This window comes from Poecile atricapillus, chromosome 9 (genome assembly GCF_030490865.1).
Source record: "Poecile atricapillus isolate bPoeAtr1 chromosome 9, bPoeAtr1.hap1, whole genome shotgun sequence".
Taxonomy (NCBI): Eukaryota; Metazoa; Chordata; class Aves; order Passeriformes; family Paridae; genus Poecile; species Poecile atricapillus.
In genome coordinates this window covers 12,575,710-12,597,251 of record NC_081257.1, presented here as the reverse complement: position 1 = coordinate 12,597,251, position 21,542 = coordinate 12,575,710, and the positions used below count along the sequence as shown (strand labels likewise).

Genomic DNA, 21,542 nt, shown 5'->3' with positions numbered 1-21,542 from the left:
CCTTCTTGTTTACTCCTGTTTCTGTCTCTTTTTTTTCCTCCACTAACATGCTTTCTTTCCTCTATCTAGTCACCATTCCAACAAGCCAATGCCTGCTAACAAGGACATTTGTGCTTCTTCCTTACTATAAAGTTTGTGCCTTACAGCTTGGTTTTTGAAAGTGGGGTGAGCCAGCCCTGCTTGCTTGGCTGGGGCAGTGCTAGAGTTACCCATCTGCTTCTCTGGAAGCTGCTTGCAGGGGCAGGAATGCTGCTGGATCAGATTCCTCAGTGAGCACAGACCTTCAGCCCTGTTCTGAGTGTGGGTCCTGGACAGCCCTTGTGTTTTGGGACAGGCTCTTGCCACCCCCCTCTTAGAGAGGTTGTGCGAGCAGAGCAGGTTCAGCCCTTCCTGCTCACTAGCAAGGCTGGCCTGGGGCTCCTTGGAGTGAGTTGAGGACCTTGCCATGGTCCAGCCTAGTCAAAGTTAAGCCTTTAATTTCTGATGATGCTGTTGACAACCCTCTGCTTGCACTCACCAAGGCTGAGCTGACAACTGTACCCAGAGGAAGATGGAAAACAGAGTTTTGTGAAATGAGGGCAGTTATTTCAAGAGCTTTCTAACAGTTTTTGTGCTCCATATCCTATTTTATGGTGCTGTCCTATCACACTTTTCTCACTTGACTGGGCTTTTGCTGTCCACATCAATCTCAAATAACTGCACTTGCAATGTGTCTTGCTGGGACCACTTTTCTATCTGCATCCTTTTTGAAAGACTTGGACCTTCTGCTCATCTCCATTTAAAGTGTTGCTCTGCACTTGTTTTCTGTGGACACAGCTGGAATGTGTGTGAGAAAGCCAAACTGGGGTGGGGGGGGAACCAATAACCCTGAATTTTTTGGGAAAAGATGTCAATTTTGCAGCCCTCTGCCTGCTTTGGTCTTGAGCAGTGGAGCTGAGGCTGTGAGGGCTGTGGCTGAGCCCTCAAATGACCCTGTGTTTCATGTCTTTCCAGTCCAATAAACTGGCAATAACCCAAGGCAGAGTGCTCCAGAGGGGGTAGGACAGCTGTGGGGCTTTTTGCCACAGGATGTTATGGATATTAAAGGGGAAGGGAGGATTCCATTTGCCACCTCCATGTCAGTGTTTTTACAGGTGGGAATACATACAAGTGTACAAAACCCAGTGCAGGAGGCAAGCAGCATGGGAATTAGTGCCCTGCTGTTACACTCAGGGGCAGTGGTGTCGCAGATGGGGACTGATATTCTACAAGAATCACTGTCATCGCTGTGGTCTGGGACTGGAGAAGCCAGCTGGCCTGACTCTTGCAGGGAACACACACTTAAAACCACTCCCTGCACCATTGGAGTCTCATGGCTTTCACTTTAGTGATGACTCTCTTGCTGGTGTACTGACAGTGGGTGCAAGGGTGACTTGTTGCTGGATGAAGCCCAGAGGAAACCCAGCCCTGGAAGAGGCTTGAGGCATTCAGCTGGTTCATGGAGGCAGCTGAGCTCAGGCATGGTTTTGTTCTTTGCCCAGGTCCTGGCAGGGCAGGAGGAAGAGGCCCAAAGAAGAAGGAGCCTGGCTGGATGAGGGGAGGAGGTCAGTTCCTGAATCCATCGTTCCTAAGTGTAACAGGAAAAGCTTGGCTCGGTGAAGTGGGTGAAGCCAAGCGAGGTTGTGGCGGGGCAGGCAGGTGTGGGGCCTGGCAGCCGCTGCTCCCACCAGTGCTGGAGCTGCTCAGAAGGCAGCTGTGTTGTGTGTGCTATGTGCAAATATGAAAGCTGGGGAATCACACAACCACATCTGTGCTGCAGGGGCTGTGTGTGGGGAGCAGTGTCAACGGAATTCCAGGCAGCCTGCTGGCGCTGGCACGTGGAAGGTGGCACGGAGAGGCCGAGCTGCGAAGGCCAGGGTGGGAATACTCCAGCAAGCCTTGGTGGTGGCGCCTGGCTGGGCTTTGTGGCTGGACCTGTCCAGCACTGCAGCCTGCCCTGAACCCCGGCAGGAACCCTCCTGCCAGCCCAGCACCTGCAGCCACTGCGGTGGGCTCGGTGCCAGCCCCATCCCTGCACACCTGGGGCCCCAAACAACTGCCACTGCCACCAGCCCCAGGTGTGCAGGGACCCCCGCCCCGCACACAGCCCGGGGCCCCGCAGGGAAATACGCGATACAAACACAAAAACACGCTCGGGTTTCTATAGGTACAACAAATGTTTTTAGGCAAACACGGGTGTGTTTGGTGTTTACATACTCAAACCATTTACACCAGCAGGAACATGTGTCTGTATTTATTTACCAGAACACATCTTTTGGAGAACAAATCAGCAGGGCAAGCACGAGAGCACAAAGAAGCGCAGGCACGATGTTGTGTGTGTGTGTGAATTGCTGTGTTACACAGGCAAATCTCCCAAGGCTCAGAGACAGAGCACAAGTCAGTTACAGGTTCCTATTTATGAAACATGTGGCTGCAGCCTTAACTATGTACACACATATAGCATAAAGTATTTCTTTCTTCATATTCAAACATATATATACTCACAGAAGGAGAAAAAATTATCTCACACATAGATAGGGCTACACCCATATATTCTTTATTTATGTAAGAAAATTTAAATATTAATTACATGGATATACAAATATACAAAGGTGTGTATGTCTATGTATTAGTTACTGCCCCCATACATGGACAGAGATGATCACACACATTCAGACTAATTTTAAATTATTTTATACATATATGATTGTATTTTTATGGGTGTGTGTTTTTTCTTTGTCTACACACAGAGAATTTTCTTACTATTTATACACTTTTCTGTGTCTATTTTATATATATTTAAATATTTTTATATAGTTGTATATTATTTCATTATTTCTGACTGGTTTTTATATAAAAGGGTCATTTACATGCAGCTCTGTGTGTGTAGCTTAGCTATTTTTATATTTCTTTGAGAAAGAGAGGAGGGGGAGGGACACAAAGAAAATACAGACACATAAATATATATCTAAATAAACTGGATGTAGAGGTGGATATGGGAACATTTGTGTGTGAGTTGGGAGGGGGAATGGCTGGCTCCCTTGTGCTTGCTCTCCATATACACATCCATGCAGACAGAGAATATATGTCCAGATCAATACATGCACACACACACCTTGTAGATGCATCCCAGATATATATGGGGGCAGAAGAGAGGGTGGGAGAAACAACAGCACCACACACACATTAATACCCCACATGCATTTTTACAGCGGGAGGGATGTCGTGAGGGTGTATTTACCATGCTCTGTGTAGGTCTTTCCGTCTTCAGGGAAAAAGGAAAACAGTAGAAAATAGACGCACACACAATTACTTACATATGTAAGTAAATGCTTAAATAAATGTGTGGCTGGTGATATGGGGAAAGCTCTGTCTGTGTGTGAATGGTGCAGGTGTGCTTCATGTTTGTATACATGCACAAATGTGTGTAGCAAGAGAAAGACAGCAGCTCACAAGCTCACTGTGCATGTATGTATACTTATGTACATATGCATCTATATACTCACATATAAGGCAAGAGAGAGTACTGTGTGTGAGAATGGCTCTTACTATCTCTACTCATGTGTGTACATATCAAGAGAGAATATAACAACATATATGCATAGATATGCATGTATTTATGCATCCCAGAGAGTATATATGGAGGGGAGGGTCGAAGAGAGAGAGTCATGGAAACTGTGTTTGTGTGTATGAATTGCTCTCACTCATTTTGTTATTTATATATGTCTAAATATATAGATAGAGCAAGAGAGAGGATATGTGTGAACAGAGACTGTGGTTAGTGTGAGCTATTCACACAGACTATTGCTGTGTGAAGATCTTTGTGTGTGTATGTGTGCATTTATTTATATATAACAAGAGAGAATTGTGTGCGTGCAAACAGCTGTTTCCTTAATTATAGATGTATGTATAAATACGTATAGAATTATGTGAGAAAACAGGCTCTCTCTACATATAGAAGTATATATATGTATATGTCACAGCTATCTCCCTAAATAAATGTATGTATACCCATACAGTGAGCAAATTACGTGTGTGAACAGCTCTCCTCCCCATGTATACACATACGTGTAATAGGAAGAGAACTGTGTGTGTGAACAGCTCTCTCCTAACTCTGTATGTTCTGTTAGAATCATGTGTGAACAACGGTGTAGATAAGAGTATGCATCTATATGTGCATATACACGTATCTACATAGGAACAGAAAGGACTGTCATGTGAAAACAGCTCAGTATATAGGTGTATATATATATATGCATATATATGAACAAAGAAAAATATGTATAAGCAATGCTCCCTCTAGTTATATTTGTATAAATTCATGTATAGATTATTATGAGTGAACACTCTCTGTACACATGTACACACATGCATCTATACAGAGCCAGTACTGTGTGTGTGAGAAAAACTCTCACTTGCTCTCTATAATGTATCACATACAGAGAAAGAATTATACAGAGATTATACAATTATATAGGGCAGGGAGAGAGAGATCGATAGAAAATGTGTGTGTGTAAGACAATAGATCTTGCTCTTTTCCTCAAGTATATATGCACATGTATCTATAGACAGCAAGAGAAAATAATGTGTGTGAACAGCTCTCACTGTGTCTGTGTCTCCATTCTTATATGGATATATATAGTGAGAATAGTGTGCATGTATTTGTGTGCATACAGAGAGATTGGGAGAAAAGAGCGAGAGCTTATCCCACATCAATATATATTGCATACATTATGCATATATATCTGCATGGGCACAGTGAGAATGTTTGAACAGCACACTTACTCTCTCATCCCCCATTTCTGTACATGCCAGTGTGTGTATATATAGCAAGAGAGAGCTGCCTGTGAACCTCACTCTGCATATGTGTGTGTGTTATGTGTGTGTGTATGTATATGACAGACCTGTGTGTGAGCAAGGCTCACTGTCTGTGTCCATATAAAGTGTGTGTGTTCATATGGGGACAGTGTGTGTATGTGTGTGTGTTTGTGTTTTGGGGCCATTTTCTCCCATTCTCTGTGTTTCTCTCACACACACAGGCAGCCTCCCCCACATAATCTATTCACATAAATATACCTGCATGTATTTCCACGTGTGTGTTCCATTCCCTACCCTGTCTTTGGAGGGGAGGGAGAGGAGCCCTCACTGGCAGCCCTGGCTCTCTGTGGCTGAGGATTGGTGCTGGATCCCTGTGCTGCTCCCAGCCACACAGCCGGGGCGAGGTCAGTGCCCTCACTGCCTAGCCCTGCTCGCACACCCACACACCTAAACACATGTATTGTTCTTAAATCTTCATATGCTTATGTCAATATTTTAAATATATAGCTAGGTCTTTATGTGTGTGCATGTACTTACATATTTTTTAAATTTACATGTAGCTATTGCATTAAATAACAACTATTAGATATCACACATCTGTAATAGCCACAACACACGTACCAACCACACTCTATAACCGGCTCAGCTGTAAGCTTCCACCAGGCTACAGCGTTACATTTACGCGTGTCCAGGTGTGTGTTTGCACATTAGACACCCGCACACATCATCCCCCCCGCGCAGGCGGTGGCTGCCGTGTCCCAGGGGTGGCTGCTCCGTGCTACCGATGCTCCGAGGGGCTCCGGATGGGGGATCCCGGGGCCGCCCCCGCTGCTGGGGCTGCGCCCTCTCTCTCCGTGCCCGAGCGGCTCTCTCGGGCCGCAGGGGCCGGGCAGAACTCATGGCAGCGGAGCCTGGGCACAGCTGCACGGGGGGAGAGCCCCGCTGCTCTGGGGGCTCTCTCCGCGGGGTGGGGGAGCAGGGGGTGCCACAGGGCACCCCGCTTCGCTTCGGGATGGGGTCACGCAAGCGGCTGGCAGGATCCTGCTAGCCCACGGACCCCCGACACCGCGGGCAGTCGGGGCTCGTCCCCTCCGGCGGCGGGGGCTGGGCGAGGGAAATGGCGGAGAGCGTCGGGGGATGAGGAGAGGGGGAGGAGGAGGAAGAAAGAGAAGGCGTCGGGGTTGTGCGGGCTCGGCGTGCGTGGGCAGGGGGCGGGGTGCGACAGTGTGTGCGGGCGTGACCATGTGTGTGTGCATGTATGTGCGTGTGTACGTACGTGTGAGTGCATTTGTGTGAGTGCATTTGTGTGAGTGCATTTGTGTGAGTGCATTTGTGTGTATGTGCACCCAGCGCACCCCGTGCCTGTGCCCCGCGCCCCAGCACACGCGTGTGGCGGCTGCGGGGGTGCCCCCGCACACTCACCCCCGGCCCACTCGCGGCGGGGGCACACGGATCGCACTCCCAGGAGCGGGGGGATACGGGCCCCTCCTGGCACAGCTCCGGGGTATCGTGCGCTCCCTTTCCCTTTGCCCCTGAAGCCCCGTTTCCCCGGTGGAATTCGGGAAGATGGGGTGAATTGGGGGTGGGTGGGAGAGATTCAGAGCATCGCTGCTGCCCCCTCCCACGCCCTCCCCCAGCCCATACAGAGTTGTGCCTGCAGCGGGGCTCGGGCCCCCCGCCCCGCTACCACGGCACGCAGAGGCTGCAAGGACGGTCACGATTCACACACCGAACACCCCACGGCACCCAGCGCGGTCGAGAGGCTTCCTGGCCCCTCCCCAGCCCTGCCCGGGCCCCGGCACGCTTTTCGCATCCTCCGCTGCGGGGCGGTGGCCGCCGGGGGACGTGGGGGCGCAGCGGACACGCAGGGCTCCCCCGGAGGCCTGCCCTCGTCGACCACGGGGGTGAGGGTCGGTGGGGGGTGGCCCCAGTCGCCGGGGCGGGGACCCCGGCCTCGGCGGGGCATCTCTGCGCTGCTGCCGGCGGCCGCGGGAGGGCGTCGCCTGTGTTACTTCCCTCCGGAGAACGCAGGGCCAGCGCCGCCGCCGCCGCCCCCCGCCCCCCGCCGCCTCCCCCCGCCCGCGGCGGCCCCTCTTGGGCGGCGGGCGACGGCGACGGTGACGGGCGGAGGGGCCGAGCTGAGGCCCCAGTCGCCGCCGCGCCGGGTGCCCTCCTCCTCGCTGTCGCCGCCGTGCCGGCCGCGCCCCCAGAATCTGGGCGGGGGTCGTCGGGCGGCGCTCGGCGGGGGCCGCGGGGGCGGCGGCGGGCCCGGGCCGGAGGGGCGCGGGGAGCGGCGGCGCGGGGGGGCCCGGCGGCGGCGCGGGAGCACCGCGAAGGAGCCCCAAGAAGCACAAGTTGGGGCTGGCGACGGACCAGGCTGTTGTTGTTCTCAACGTGGTCCGCCCCGTGCTGATATAAAGGGCGGCGGCGGCGCCCGCCCCGGCAGAACGCGCACCGAGCGGAGCAGGCACAGCGCGCTCGTAGGGCCCCGCCACGCCGCCGCTGCCCCCGCCCGGCCCCGCTCCGGCCCGCGACCCCCCGCACCATGTCCGTAGAGCTAGAAGAAAACGATCTGCCCTTGACCGAGGCAGAGGAGGCGCCGCTCTCCCCGGAGAAGAAAGCGGCTGCTAAGAAGGCGAAAGGAGGCGGTGGCGCCTCGTTGTCGCCATCGAAGAAAAGGAAGAACAACAAGAAGAAGAACCAGCCGGGCAAATACAGCCAGCTAGTGGTGGAGACGATCCGCAAGCTGGGCGAGCGCAATGGCTCCTCGCTTGCCAAGATCTATAACGAGGCCAAGAAGGTGGCCTGGTTCGACCAGCAGAACGGCAGGACTTACCTGAAGTACTCAATCAAGGCACTGGTACAGAACGACACGCTGCTCCAGGTGAAGGGCACCGGCGCCAACGGCTCCTTCAAGCTCAACAGGAAGAAGCTGGAAGGCGGCGGAGAGGGGGGCGCGGGCAACAGCGCCCACAAGTCCCTCAAGAAGGCGACGGTCTCCTCGACCCGGCGGGCGGAGAAGCCGGCGGCCAAGAGCAAGAAGCCCGAGAAGAAATCGCACAAGAAGGGAGCCGGCGGCGCGGCGGCGAAGAAGGACAAGGGCAAAGCCAAGAAGACCACCAAGAAGGGAGCCGCGTCCCCCGGGGGCAAGAAGGTGAAGAAGTCGGCAAAGCCCAAGGCGCTCAAGAGCCGGAAAGCATGAGATCGAGGCGCAGGGAGCCTCCCGCCGCCCCCCGGACTGAGAGCCCCGCGGCACAGACTGCTCTGAGGACAGACCCCAGGGGACCCGCTTTGTCTTTGTGTTGCTGACTCGCCTCCGCAGCCACCGCCGTGCGCGGTGAGCGGGGCTGCGGCTGCCCCAGCCCCCCTTCCCCTTCTCTGCCGCTTTATTTTTTCCATCCCTTTTCCCCCCATCCCACTCCGCGGCTTTTCCCCGATCGCGCCCTTTTGTTTTCGGCCGTGCCCCTCCCCGCCTGTAGACGGTTCCCGGCCCCCACCCCCTCCCGAGTCCCCCCGGTTCTTCCCAGGGATATTTCCCGCCCGGTTTCCATAGCAGCCATTTTGCACGGGCTCCCCCCCCGCGCCACGTGGGCCGGTCCCGCTCCCGCCGCCCGCGCGCGCCCCGCCCGGCTCCGCCCCTCCCGCCGCGCGCCGTGCCTGCTCGCGGCCGCACCGAAGGGCCAGGGCGCCCCCTGGCGGCCCGCGGCCCCGCCGCCATGGCAACGGCCCGGCGCGCGGGAGTGGCCGCCCCTCGGCGGCCGCCGACCGCACCTGCAATGGCCTTCAATGTTTTTTTATGGGTCTGGGGGTGGGTGGGCTGGGGAGGGTTCGGGTTAGTGGGGTCTTTTTTGTTTGGTTGGTTTTTATTGTGGGTTTTTGGTTGGTTGGTTGGTTTTTCTTTTTCATTTATCGTCGTTTCAAATAAATTGGTACAAAACGCGTCTCCCGTGCTCTCCCTGCAGGAGTCGGGGAGCGGGCAGGAAGGGGGGGCTGGTCCTAGCGGGGCTTCCTGGTGGCCGGGATCCGTCCGGGTGCTGATGCCCAGAGCCCGCATCCTCCTCCGAGTGGAGGACAGCAGAGGAAGGAGGGTCCCTCGCCATGGAGGCAAGGGAGGAACGCGATCCTTGGCGCAGCTGCGCTCGGCTGAGCTCCTTGAGCAGCGGGGCGGGGGTTCCCCCGGCGGACACCGCAGCACAGACCCCCGCCCCAGTCGGTGCCGATTCCCTGCAGCAGCTGGGCTGGACAGGGGCAGCTCCCGGGGCACGCCCCGAGCCGAGTCCCCGCAGGCAGGAGCGGCAGCGGGGGGACAGCCGGAGCCCCCCCGGCGCTCTCTATTTATAGCGCACCCGGCGAGGTTGCGTAAATCCCGACAGGGATCTGGGCCATCTTGTTCTGCCTGCTGCGGGAGGGAGCGCGGGGCGAGCCCTCCGTGCCGCGGGGACCCGCAGCGTGCACCGGCGCCGCAGGAGAGGAGAGGGGACAGAAGCGGCAGCCAGGCACGGGAAGCGGGCATGGGAAGCGGGCACGGGAAGAGGGCAGCACGAGGTGGAGGCGCGCCGTGCCTCCCAGACAGGCTGTGGGTGAGCCCCTGGCAGCGCTGCCATCACCCCAACTCTCAGCCCCACGCCAGAGCCCTGTCCCACTGCCTCCAGCATCCAGGGAGAGCTTCAGGCAGTAGCACTGCCCGAGAGCTGTGCTGGAGCATCAACATGATCCCTGTGCCTAGGGGACACAGCATGGATCAGGCCCGAGGTGACAGAGACAGCAGCCACTGGGGCCTAGGGCTGTCACACCAGGCAGGGCTGATGGCAGGGCCTTTCAGCAATCCTGGGAAAGGAACAGCCCCTTCCTCCAGGGTGCCAGTCAGGCCTGGGGCAGCTGCTTTATTCCTTTGTCCCCTGGAGAACAAGCAGGGAGAGGGAAAGCAAGTTTTTCTCCTTGAAGAAACGTTCTTTTGTTACAAGAGAAACCAGCCAGAGAGCACTGGTCTGCTACAGGAGGCTGCAGCCTCCCTCCAGGTTTGTATTTAGAAGCAGCAGTCACGATCCTGCTGCCCCACAGCAAGCCTGGGAGAGATCTGCTGCATTCTGGCACTGACCTGCACTTGTGTCCTTAGTCAATAGCTGACACTGCAGGTTTGGGAGGATCAGAGGGGATACCCTCACCAAGGGCTGGGACACAGGGGGCAGAGAGGTCAACCCTGCGCCCCAGGAGGGGAGGTTAAATCAACCCCATCTCAGGACTCTGCTCTCCTGGGCACTCATCTGCGCGGCAAACTGTAACCACCTCTCCAGGCAGACCAACAGGCACATTCCTGTGGGCAGATAAAAGCAGAGGGAGGGCAGTGACCCTCCAGCTGCCCAGCACAGGGAAGGCAGCAGGGTAACACATGGTGACAATCCAGCTGGAGCTGTCTTACCTCAGGCTGAGCCTGCCAGGAGCCATGATGCTGGGGCATCCCTGAGTGAGCTCCCTTGGGTGCTGCCAACCATGAGGACCAGGCTCTGCAGAGAAACCCAAGCCCTAGGGACTTTCAAGAGCCAGTGACTCATCTCATCAAACTTCCAGAGCTGAGGGACACAGCTGGCAGACTCTGCTGCACGTGGTGACATGCACAGCAGCCTCCCACAGCAGGCAGCTTTCAGCTCCCGCTCTGTGCTCATCTTCAGGTACCCAAGAGGCAAGAGAAGAATCCTGCAGCCTCCCAGCCTTCTCCTTAAGCGAAGCACAGACCAAGAGCCACCCCTTCCAGGCTCACTTGATCTCTGGGGAAGGCTCTTCTCAGCCAAGTCATTCACATTTTGTGAGCTGCTCAGGTGCTATGAAGCATTCAGAAGAGCCAGGACCAGTAAAACCCCTCCAGAAAGCACAAGACGTGCTGTCCCTGAAGCTGCAGGCTTGCCAGTGACCACATTTATTCCAGCTTTATTATAAAGAGCAAGACTTCCAAATCTCCTGGTCACAACAATGTTCAGTCGAGAAGTTTATGAGGTGATAAAGGCCAAGCACTTCAGCAATGCTTGCTGTGACAGACAGGATTTCCTTTGGTCTGGCTTGCAACAACATCCCAGCTTTCCCAGCTGGTCTGTCACATGCCAGCAGAGCAAGTTCAGAGCCCAGCTGGAGCTCAGGGCACTACGTGTGCCACCAGCAGTCAGTCATAGCTCCCTCAGCACTGCACCAGCCTCAGCAGAGCCACACAACATCCAGGGTGGCTGCAAGCTGCCAGGCAGCAGCCCCCCGTGCTGGCAGGGCAGCAGGTGACACTGCCCTGCAGGGACCAGCCCAGCATCCCCACATCCTACAGCCCTGTACAGACCAACCAGCACCCAACCCAAACACCACTGGGAGTCATCCAAGCTTCCCATAGCCCTTCCTCCCTAAAACCCAAACAGGGTGCAATACTGGTTTGTAGAGTAGCCTCCAGGACAGCCATCTGGGAATGTCCAACAAAGGAGGGGGTGTGAGAGTAACAAACAGCCTTGTATCTCTAAGTTCCTCCCTTCTGGATCAGCTTATCTCTGCCTACTTGCCTACAAGGTCACCCAGAGGCTCCTGGAGCAGCCCACGGGGCACCTTCAACGCTGGGGGAGGGTCCTGGGTCCAGCCTCACTCCTCCACTGCACCCAGCCAGGAGCAGCTGAAGCTTCCTGGCACTCATGACAGAGCAAGCAGGCAGTGTGGCATTCTCATAGCAGGGAAAAGAGCCAGACAACAGTATTATCTGCTCCCAGGATAGGAAAAGACTGTCTGAGTGAAGGGCAAACACACAGTCTAGCAGTGGTCCTGGTGTTTTACTAGTCCTTCCCCTCCGAGAACACAGAGCCCAGACACCAGAGAGCCTGCCAGATTCTGTGAGTTTGGTGAGGTGACAAGACACAGCACATTTAAGAGCATTCAACAGGGAACCAGTTTAATCAGATATCAGGTTTGCACCATTCTTTTCAGAATCACAAGTTCTGCATTTTTCTAAGAAATACAAAGCACTCTCAGGTTTACAGAATGCTGGTCCTGGGGAAAACAAGAGGGAGAGAACAAGACACCAGGATACAGACACACTGACCACCACACTGGGCAGCAGAAAGGAAACTGCTCATCCCCACCTCGCTGATGATAACAGCCCCTTTGCAGGAGGCAGAGAAATCCCAGGGGGTCTGTACTACTGCAGTGGGGCTGTGCCCTGCTGTCCCCACCCACCGAGGTCAGGATATCCCAGTGGAATCCTAGGACACCTCCACACCCCCATCAGCACGACACCAATGAACACACCGCTCCCACATACCAGAATGAAAACCCCCTGCATAAAGCCAGCTGACAAGCATCCAGGTTCATCTACTCTAGATAACATTAAACTCAGATCCAGGGTAAGTTACTTCATCCACAAGATTAACAGCTGATTCAATAGGTTGAACACATGCTACTTACAGCACATAAATAGAAGATACTCTTTTTTACTTAAAAAATGTGTGATGAAGGTCTAGGTCTGATTGCCTCGACACTGCTGCATGCACACAACTACTGGCCTCACAGAAGCAGCTGCGCTGGGCAGCAGGAAAGCTGTCTCTGCATCACCTATTCCAGGGGTCACGGGACAGCTATCCTGCCCCCATGCTCGGCATTAGCCACACAGCCAGGAAATAAATACGGCACTAGCCAGGAGTGGGCTTTAATACAAACTCTAATGGTTTTCAAAAGAAATATTAATCCATAAAGGGTTACAGTTAACAGATATCATCATCACTTTATTTCTCAGAGCCAGAAATAGAGCTGAACAAACAAACAACAACAAAAAAGAGACAGAGGATGTCATTTCCAGAAGTGCAACCAGGGTACAGGGTAGCTCTCAGCGAGACGAAGGGCTTCTGCAGCTGGGAGAGGAGGGGAGCCATGGCAGAAGATGGCAGCTCCCGCTCCCGGCGGGCGCCTGACCTTGCGACGCTCTCCGAGGGGATTTGTCACCACAGCCTCCACCCCACCCCGCTACCGAGACCCACAGCATGTGGGAACACCGAGTACCCCAGCACCCACCGAGCCAGGGAGCTGCAAGGAGGTGACTTTACAGGGATGTACCCAAAAATAGAGACCTTAAAATAAACAGGACCAAAGCTTCTTTACAGTAGGCAATGCACTAGGTTTTACCATGAACAAAACTAAGACTAACAGCCACTTCTTGCCAATGGAGAAACTTTTTCTCCTCTTCATGTTTTCCAGCCCCTTGCCCTCGCAGCTGCAGTGCGGCCAGGATGGCATTGCTGAGGATGGAGGCGGGGGCACGGCAGCAGCGAGTACACACCAGGGCGAGCAGGGCCAGCTGGGGGGGGCCCTGCACAGTCCCAGGGCTGGTGGAGGGGAGAGGCAGTCAGGGGTGCCTGTGTCCATCCCCTTGCCAGCTACAACAATCCTCAGCAGCTACCAGCAGCCCTGCAGCTGTGATCCAGCTGCCTCCTCCAAAACCATTTCTTCCAGAGGGAAGAGAGGCAGAGTAGGGGCACAAGCAGGGCCTGACCTCAATCATGCTCGCCCAGCACCCTGACACAGCCCAGGCCAGGGGAGCTAGTGAAGGGCTGGTGGGGTGCTGCCAGGGCTCACCACCCAGCCCGGGCTGAGGGGCAGGACGGGGAACCCCAGCCCCACTGGGAGGGGAGGTGAGGCAGTGGTGAGACGGGAACTGGGGGCAGGGGGACGGGGGGCAGCGCTCACTTCTTGGAGCTCTGCGTCTTCTTGGGCAGCAGCACGGCCTGGATGTTGGGCAGGACGCCGCCCTGGGCGATGGTCACGCCGCCCAGCAGCTTGTTGAGCTCCTCGTCGTTGCGGATGGCGAGCTGCAGGTGCCGCGGGATGATGCGCGTCTTCTTGTTGTCGCGAGCCGCGTTGCCCGCCAGCTCCAGGATCTCAGCCGACAGGTACTCCAGCACGGCCGCCAGGTACACCGGCGCCCCGGCGCCCACCCGCTCCGCGTAGTTACCCTTCCGCAGCAGCCGGTGCACCCGCCCCACGGGGAACTGCAGCCCGGCCCGCGACGAGCGCGACTTGGCCTTGGCCCGCGCCTTTCCGCCGGACTTTCCCCGGCCCGACATGGCCGGCAGGCAGCGGCCCCTCGCCCCCGCCTCTCAAGCAGCGCCGCGCACAGAGGGTCCCGGCGCCTGCGGGGAGATAAACGCCGTTACACCGCGCGGGGCCCGCGCCGCCCCGCCCGCGCCGCGCCGCCCTTACCCGCAAAGAGCTCCCGCCGCTCTGCCCTGCGCGCCGCCCGCCGCCGCACTGCCCGTGCCGCCGCCGCCGCGCCGCGGATATCGCTGCCCGCCCGCCGCACGCCTCGTCCCATTGGCTACCGCCGCTGCCGCCACGGCGCTGATTGGTCATCGTGCCAATCCCTGATTTGCATAGGGCTCCCAGCGCCCCGGCTCCGCCACGGGCCGGCGCCCAGGGCGGGCAGCGACGCGGCTCCGCCTGCGCTCCGGCCGGTCCCGGATCGCCGGCGCTCCCCGCACCCCGGCAGCCGCTCCGTGACCGAGGATGTGGGGAGGGGGATTGGCTCGAGCGCCCGTGGGTGTCCCGGCAGCTCTGTGCCCGTTTGCCTTGCTCAAACCCATGGCCCCTTCCTCGGCCAGCGGGATGTCTCTCCCGGAAGGATGCCAAAGTCTGCCGGCGAGGGCGATGCTATGGAGAAAAAAAGCCCGTGACAGGGAGGGCAACCCGCAGCGAGTACTACCCTCCCTTGTCTCCTCACGTATCACAGGGGAAAGTTTCACCCAAATCAGTTTCTGTGGAGAGGCCAGCTTGATTGTGGTCATCTCCGCACCAGTTTAGAGAAGCTGCCTCAAACAGCCTTGGGTGAGCAGCCAGACTCCAGTTTAAAGGTGATGTAACACCTCCTCATTAAGCACACAGCGTAGGGTTCTTGGGCGGTTTTTTTGTTATTTTATTTTTATGGCGATGCTGCTGCTGGTGCTCACAGTCTGGAGGGAGATAACCTGTCCCCTGTGCCTTTGCATCGTCCCTGTGTCCCCAGGGGAAGGATTATGTTCTCAGAGCTGGGAAAGTTGAGCATCCCCCCACTCATGCTCAGCATCTTCACTCGCTCCACAGCAACTGGAGACCTGAAATGAATTCTGGATGAGCTGATGACCTTTAGAAAAGCCTCATCTGCAGTTAGCACTCACTAGGCTGGGGCAGCTGAGCAGCTTATCCTGGAACAGCGATGGGCAGGCAGGGAGAGAAACCTCCCGTTACGCCTTCTGCAAGGACAGGCATCAAGGTGACAGTGCCAGCAGCCAAAAATCTATTCTGCCAGGAGCTGCTAATACAGTGATTCCCTTGCCTCAAGTCATGGTGACAGCAATAAGGAGCCAGCTAGCAACAGGCTTTCTGGATAGAAATCCTAATCCCACCCCAGCTTCCCGTAAGTCATGAAACCTGCGCTCAGCGGCTTCTGTAGCATGTGAGGGATTCAGAGGTGGATTTCATTCAATAGCACTTGGGTCTCCCCAGGTCTCCATCCTGTGGCTCCTGCCCTGGGTCTGCTGTCCCTCCCTGTCATCCTCGGAGCAGACACAACACAAAGCAGATCCTTAAGAAACTTCTTCCAAGCTTTTTTACTGTGCTCATACGTAGCGTTTTTATACCTTTCTGACCCAGTAAGTGCACCCATCTCATTGGCCATCATCACACCACCCCTCAAGTCCATTGATGGAGGCACTATTTTGAGAAAGCATCCCCAAAAATCCAAAATACAGATAAATCCTGTTTTTCCATGGTGTTTTTTGCAGCACACATGTTCTGTTTTCTTCTACCCTTATCTTCTTTCTCTTCTTCTCAAGGACACACAGGAATCCTACTGGCTTCTTCTTTCTGTCAGCTCTTCTGTCTGACCCCCAGCCTGCTGTGGGCCCTCTCCACCCCTCCCCAGGGACAAGCCTCAGCTACAGCCACCCTTGCAGCTCCCCAGTGACAGATGACTCTAGAGGAGCCCCAGAATCAAGCCCCAGGGAATATTTACCACTGACAAATGGAAATGTTCCACCAACATGGCCTTGCAGAGCTCCAACCCTGAGAGCTCTGCATTGGGTAGGTGGTTTGCTCCTCAGCAGATGGAGAGGAGGTACAAGCTCTGCCTGCAAAACAGGAGCACTGGGGCTGCAGCAGGCAAGAGGGACACAGACACGCACATGGACAAGGGCATGGCCCAGCCAGCCAGTGAAGACCATTTTATTGTTTCCAACACAAAGAAGTACTGATTTCTAGCAAGGATTTCACCATGTAAGGCTTTTGGTCTATAACATCTGGCTCTGTTTACAAAATCCCTGACCTCATAAACAACAGCCCTGTGCTGTTCTGTAATGGCACTTAGGTTATCTGGGCTTTAATGACTGGCCTTTTCAAATAAGACAGAGTGCATCCCTCCCCAGATCAAGGAAATCCTCTCTAAGTCTTCAAATCCCATTAACAAAATGATGGTACAAACAACGTGACAGACACACTGTTCCACCCTGCTGCCAGAAGGAAAACCTAAGCAAAGTCCAGTTCCTCCAGGCACCACTTGAACATCTCCCTGTTTAGGAGCCATGAATGCACATCGCAATGCTGGTGAAGAGCAGGGTGGATCTGGCAGATCTTCCCAGCCTGGGGTTTCCTCATAATATTTACTGCTTGTTCCTCAGTACTGCACTGCAGCCATCTTTTCAGGGCAAGAATATTGGAAAGGAATTCATACAGAATCAGTGTGGAATTAAGTGCAAAAGTATCAGTTTAACACCAAAAAAAAGGGAAGAGAAAACCAGAGACATGAACTATCAACATTGTCAGGAGACAGAAGTTATTCCTCCCTAGCAGGCTGAGATGCCTCTCAGGGCTTTATTTTTGCTTGGCATGACTGGCAAGGAGGGAGGCCAACAAGTTATATTCACTCCCATCAGCACAAGACAAAGCCAAAATCTTTACAGACATCAACCTTCAACAAAACACAAAGTAGTGAGACAACAACCTAGAGCAGCAGATCAACACCTGAGAGGCTTGGACGATTTCAACACCAATCTGCAAAGCCTTCCAAAAATACCATTTCTCACTCTACTTAGGAAAATCAGAGGTAAAAGGGATGGCCAGCCATCTCATCTGGTGCCTAAGCCTTGTGCTTCTTCGCAGCTGGCTGTCCCTGCTTCCCCAGCCACTGCTGCAGGACATCTGCGCTGGTTTTCTTGGGTGAAGGGCTGTGGATGAACTGACTTGTCCACTTGGGCAAATCATTTTCTTTCTTCTGGGGAGAGCCCTCCTGGGAGCTTTTTAACCAGCCCAGCATCACTTTGTTGCTTGGGGTAGCTTTGATCTCCTGGACAGACAAAAGACAGTGTGAGAGAAGTCAGAAGCACAGTGAGCAGGGCAGCCAGCCAGCTGCAAGAGCTGGTCCAGAGCGGGATGTGGAGGCTGGAGCAATGGCCCTGCCTGCAATCAGGCACATCTGTGGGAGGTTCCCCAGACTGCTGCGAACAGGCTTGTTCCAAGACACATTTCACATGGAATTTGCCTCATTTGGCAGCAAAATCCTGGCATGGGCTGACAGTTTTATTTCTGGAAGCAGAGGGAAGGGAATCTGTCCAGGGCTCAGCACTCCAGCATCAAGCACAGGCATGCTCTGCAGACATTGCCTACTGCCACTCCTCCTGCAGCCTGGCAGCTCTGACCTGGCTCAGAGACATCACCATGGCTGAGCTCCCCCCTGCTAAGCCCCCAGCAGTACCCACCTTCTTCACTCCCAGCTCAATGGGCGCAACACACTCAGGTGCGTTGTTGCGGATGTTGTTGACAAAGGTGGACACTGGGTGGAAAACAATGTTCTCTGTGGGCTGGATGAGTTTAACAGCTTCTTGGGTTGGCACTTCAGCAAAGTCCAGCCATTTCCTGATGGCTTCATCCCCATCCAGGATAGCTGGCATCCTAAGGGATAAGACAGTTGGAGCCAAAGCTCAGCAGCAGTATGTCAGTGTGGTGGCAAAAACTAGACTTGTAAGCCAGCAAGGAGCTGGCATCTTGGGGAAAACAGGGAAAACTGAAGCAGCAGGATGCTCTTCTGCAGGGCAGAGTGCACATTCACACAGGTAGCTGGTTTGCTGGAAGAGGCAGAGAGGTTGCCTGCCAGGCCCTGGTCAGGCAAGGAGACCAAATCCAAAAAGTGATCCAATTCCAACTGCTACCCACAGAGCACAAAGATGGTGATTTACAGGAAGGGCATGAGCTGGTGACCTGAAAGGAATCAGTAATGTTGTGGCACTTCTCTCCGAGTGCAGGAGGAACAGGCTGCACTCCGTGACTGCGTGCTGCCAGACTGGTGTCAAAAGGTGCAGTTCTACTTCATCCCCCTCCACCCTGCAACCTCCTTGCCTGCTCTCACTTGCCTGTGATGGATGAAGCTCACATCCTTGGAAGCATCCACAGTGATGATGGTGTAAGTGTACAGCATTTCTCCTCCCCCTGGTGGCTCCCAGCAATCGAAAATCCCAGCCATAGTGAGCAACCTCCACCCTTTCCATTCTTCATCTCCCTGTGTCTCCTTGTCCTGTAGGAGAGAGGTCCCATTGTCTTGGTCAGTGCTGGCCCATGGACAGCCAAAGCAGCACAAATTTGCCAGAGCTGAGGCAGGTCAGTGACTCAGATCTGAGTTGTGAACACAACTGAGCTGAGGCTCTCCAGGAGTCTTTCTACTGATCTGAGGTAACTCCAAGAGAGATATCAGGACCCTAATCTTCCCAAAGGCAAGCCAGTGCTCTCCTCTCCTTCTGAACATCCTAGCCACTGGTTCAGCCAAATGAAAGAGGTAGTGAAACTCCCAGGCCAGTCCCCTGTGAGCCACATTGCCCACCCATACAAATATCCGGCACGTGGGGAGCAGTGACCGTGACGGCAGAGACGCTGCGTCACCTTTTACAGCCTGGAGAGCGCCGCGATGGGGACCGCCAGCCGCAGAGGCATGGCAGCGTGCCAAGCCCAGCACAGAACACAGCCCTGCTGGAAACAGAGTCCCAGAGATGGGCAGAGTAGGAGAGAAGTGGGCTTTTCCCCAGGCAGCTGCTTGGAGCAGGGGCCCAGAGCTGAGTGCAAAGGTTCAGACACAGCAAGGAACTCCATACCATGGTGTCTTTGGTCTGGGGAAAGTAAATGAAATACGGTTGCTTCCCCCCACTCTGCTGCTGCCACTCATAGAAGCCATCTGCCAGGACCACGCAGCGTTTGCCCTTGAGGAGAGCACCCTGGGGAGAGACAGCACAAGTGAGCGGTGAACAGCAGCCTCAGGTAGTCTGCAATGGCAGAAGGGCTCCTGCACTACTCGGCCCTCTGGCTCCCTCCCAGGACTTTCCTAAATTGCCCCTGGGATGCACAAATGCCACCACTAATGCTATATTGAGCTGTTCCAGTAACTGCCTTTTCAGTTCTTCCATTTCAGTAAAACCCCCAGCTTTGCAGTACAGGGACTTGCTCCCCTGTGCAATGGCAAGTGGTGAGCAATACTTGCCCAGCAGATGTTTCAGCCCTGGTTTTGCTGACTACAAGATTTCTTCAAGCAGGACACAGAGGTGGCAGCAGCTCACCTTGTAGGAGGACTTGCTCAGCATGGTATCGCTGCGGCAATTGGAGGTGTTGAACTGCAGCTTGGAGGGGTTGTCCTGCTTGAACCACGAGGGCACCAGGCCCCAGCGCATGTCCATGAGGACCCGCTCGGAGGAGTCTGCATCCTTTCCAATGAACAGAGAAACACCTCAGGTCAGAGCAACGTCACAAAGACCACAAGCATCCCCACAGCTTGAGAGAGGTGTTTTGGGAAGTCCTACAGCTTTGCCCCATAAAAGAAGGGATCTGGCCAGCATTTCTTCCAAGAGACAAGCTGGGGCTCACTGCTCCTCCCTCACAAGCCATGCAGAAATAACCACTATTAATAGCCCTTTACATATTCTTAACAGCCTTCCTGTAAGAATTAATCTTCAGCAGAAAGCACATGAATATTTTGCAGGAACAAAGAACTGTCTCCATGAGACTCACCCAGCTCTCTTGTTGAATTAACACAGGGGTTTTTTAGTGGAAATGGACATGAATTCATGAGCTCTTGAGTAAACAGACATGTCAGGCTGGTATCAAAGTCCTCAAAACCTCCCCTGGTGACACTGAACATCCCAAAGGGGCAAAAGCCTTACTTTCATTTTAATAATGTGATTTCTGCTGACCTGGTGCACTTTCACTACTTGTGCTTTGCATATTACCTGCCTTTGGACAATGGAAACAGTTTGTGGGTTTCGATTCTCCCCCAGCTTGCTCTCACTTTCTGCCCACAGCTGCCGGCCTGGCAGCGCCTGCTGGGCTGTTTGCTCCCAAAGGACTGCAGTAGATAGACAAACACAAACACCTACTAGAGGTAGCGTGGGTACGTTTTCAGTTTTGTGAAGTCTTTCAGAGCCTCCCTCAGGGCAGGAGTAACAAAAAGGGACACTCTAGACCGCACCAGCATCCCAGCAACTTGAACAGTGATGGACAACTAAGCAGGTGTCTGCCTGTGACCCATATCACACCCCCTGCCCCGTATTCCTCTGCTCACCAGCTCCATTGCCTAGTCTCAGGGGGATGTGGGACCCCTAAGGCAGGAAAGGACGGCATGAGGGATGCCTGATGGCATTGCCCACAGCACTCCTGAGTGGTCCCACTGAGGGGCTGATCACCTGTGCCAGTAACGGCTGCAAAGTGCAGCTGCCCCACCAGCTGGGGAGGGAGAGCAGAGCGGCTCCAGATCGGGGTGTTCCGATTGAGCACACCCCGTTTCACCCCGCTGAACGCCAAAGAGCAGCAGTTAGCCAGACACCCCTTCTGTGTGAAACCAAACGAGCAGCACCAGCCACAGAGGCTGCCCAGGATGTCTGGGGAGGGGTTGCATGAGGCTTACATTATGAGGGACAACAGCCACCACAGGTGTACAGCTACTGCCCCGCTCCGCAGTTGAGATTTTTTTTTTTTCTCTCTGCTTCCTCCTATTACTAATGTGACCTGGACACACGCCACAGAGTTATGAAATTAAAAAGTGCCTGAGGAAAACAAGTTTAAACCAGCAAAGCAATTACAGGCATTTACCAAAAAATCTCTACCAAGGTTAAGCACTTATACACATTTTTTCAGAAAACATAAACACTGTGGTGAAAGCACGGTAGCGATTCCCCTCCTCCTTCTGAACATGTAAATATTAACATGAAGCGACGTTTTAGCAATCAGAAAATTCAATACCTGCCACGTACAGCGAAGCGAAACGAACCACGGTTCAGAGCGAGTCCCTCACCCCCCGGGAAGCACTGCCTCCTTCCCTCCGCTCCCACTGAGCCCCAAGATGATGCCCAGCACCCGCCCCCCACCGCGAATGGCCCCCGCCGGAGCCGGGATGCGGCCGGTCCGCGAAGCGAGGGCGGAGGTACCTGGTGGAGGTGGCGGCGAGAGAGCAGCACGGGGCCGCTGGACTGCGGGCCCTTGTTGTAGGAGGGCTGGTACCGCTCCTGCCGCACCCACTCGGGCTGCCGCTGCTGGCCCCGGCGGTCGCGGTAGGCGCAGGCCCGGCGGAGGTTGTCGGCGGCCAGGGAGCAGGCGGTGCGGCCGCACATCCCGCCGGCTCTGAGGGGCAGCGGCGCCGCGCTCGGCCCCGCCCGCCCGCGGGGAGGGGCTGCGGCCGGGGACAGGGCCGGGCC

General features: G+C 55.1%; 3 protein-coding genes across 3 annotated transcripts; 1 reads left to right on the top strand and 2 right to left on the bottom strand.

The window, feature by feature from the left end:
* Positions 1-7,128: 7,128 nt before the first annotated feature.
* On the top strand, positions 7,129-8,696 carry LOC131582078 (histone H1.10). Its single transcript, XM_058844902.1, has one exon. It carries the CDS (start codon positions 7,382-7,384, stop codon positions 8,036-8,038), a length of 657 nt encoding a protein of 218 aa, XP_058700885.1. The 5' UTR covers positions 7,129-7,381; the 3' UTR covers positions 8,039-8,696.
* A 3,036-nt stretch (positions 8,697-11,732) lies between these two features.
* On the bottom strand, positions 11,733-14,172 carry LOC131582230 (histone H2A type 2-B). The gene is made up of 2 exons (XM_058845187.1): positions 14,050-14,172; positions 11,733-13,979 (listed from the first exon to the last, which is right to left on the bottom strand). The coding sequence occupies exon 2, from the start codon at positions 13,911-13,913 to the stop codon at positions 13,533-13,535; it is 381 nt and encodes a 126-aa protein (XP_058701170.1). The 5' UTR covers positions 13,914-13,979; positions 14,050-14,172; the 3' UTR covers positions 11,733-13,532.
* Positions 14,173-16,007: 1,835 nt separating this feature from the next.
* Positions 16,008-21,470, bottom strand: HMCES (5-hydroxymethylcytosine binding, ES cell specific). Its single transcript, XM_058844845.1, has 6 exons — positions 21,276-21,470; positions 19,416-19,559; positions 18,957-19,076; positions 18,225-18,385; positions 17,574-17,766; positions 16,008-17,161 (listed from the first exon to the last, which is right to left on the bottom strand). The coding sequence occupies exons 1-6, from the start codon at positions 21,456-21,458 to the stop codon at positions 16,955-16,957; spliced, it is 1,008 nt and encodes a 335-aa protein (XP_058700828.1). The 5' UTR covers positions 21,459-21,470; the 3' UTR covers positions 16,008-16,954.
* Positions 21,471-21,542: the final 72 nt, after the last annotated feature.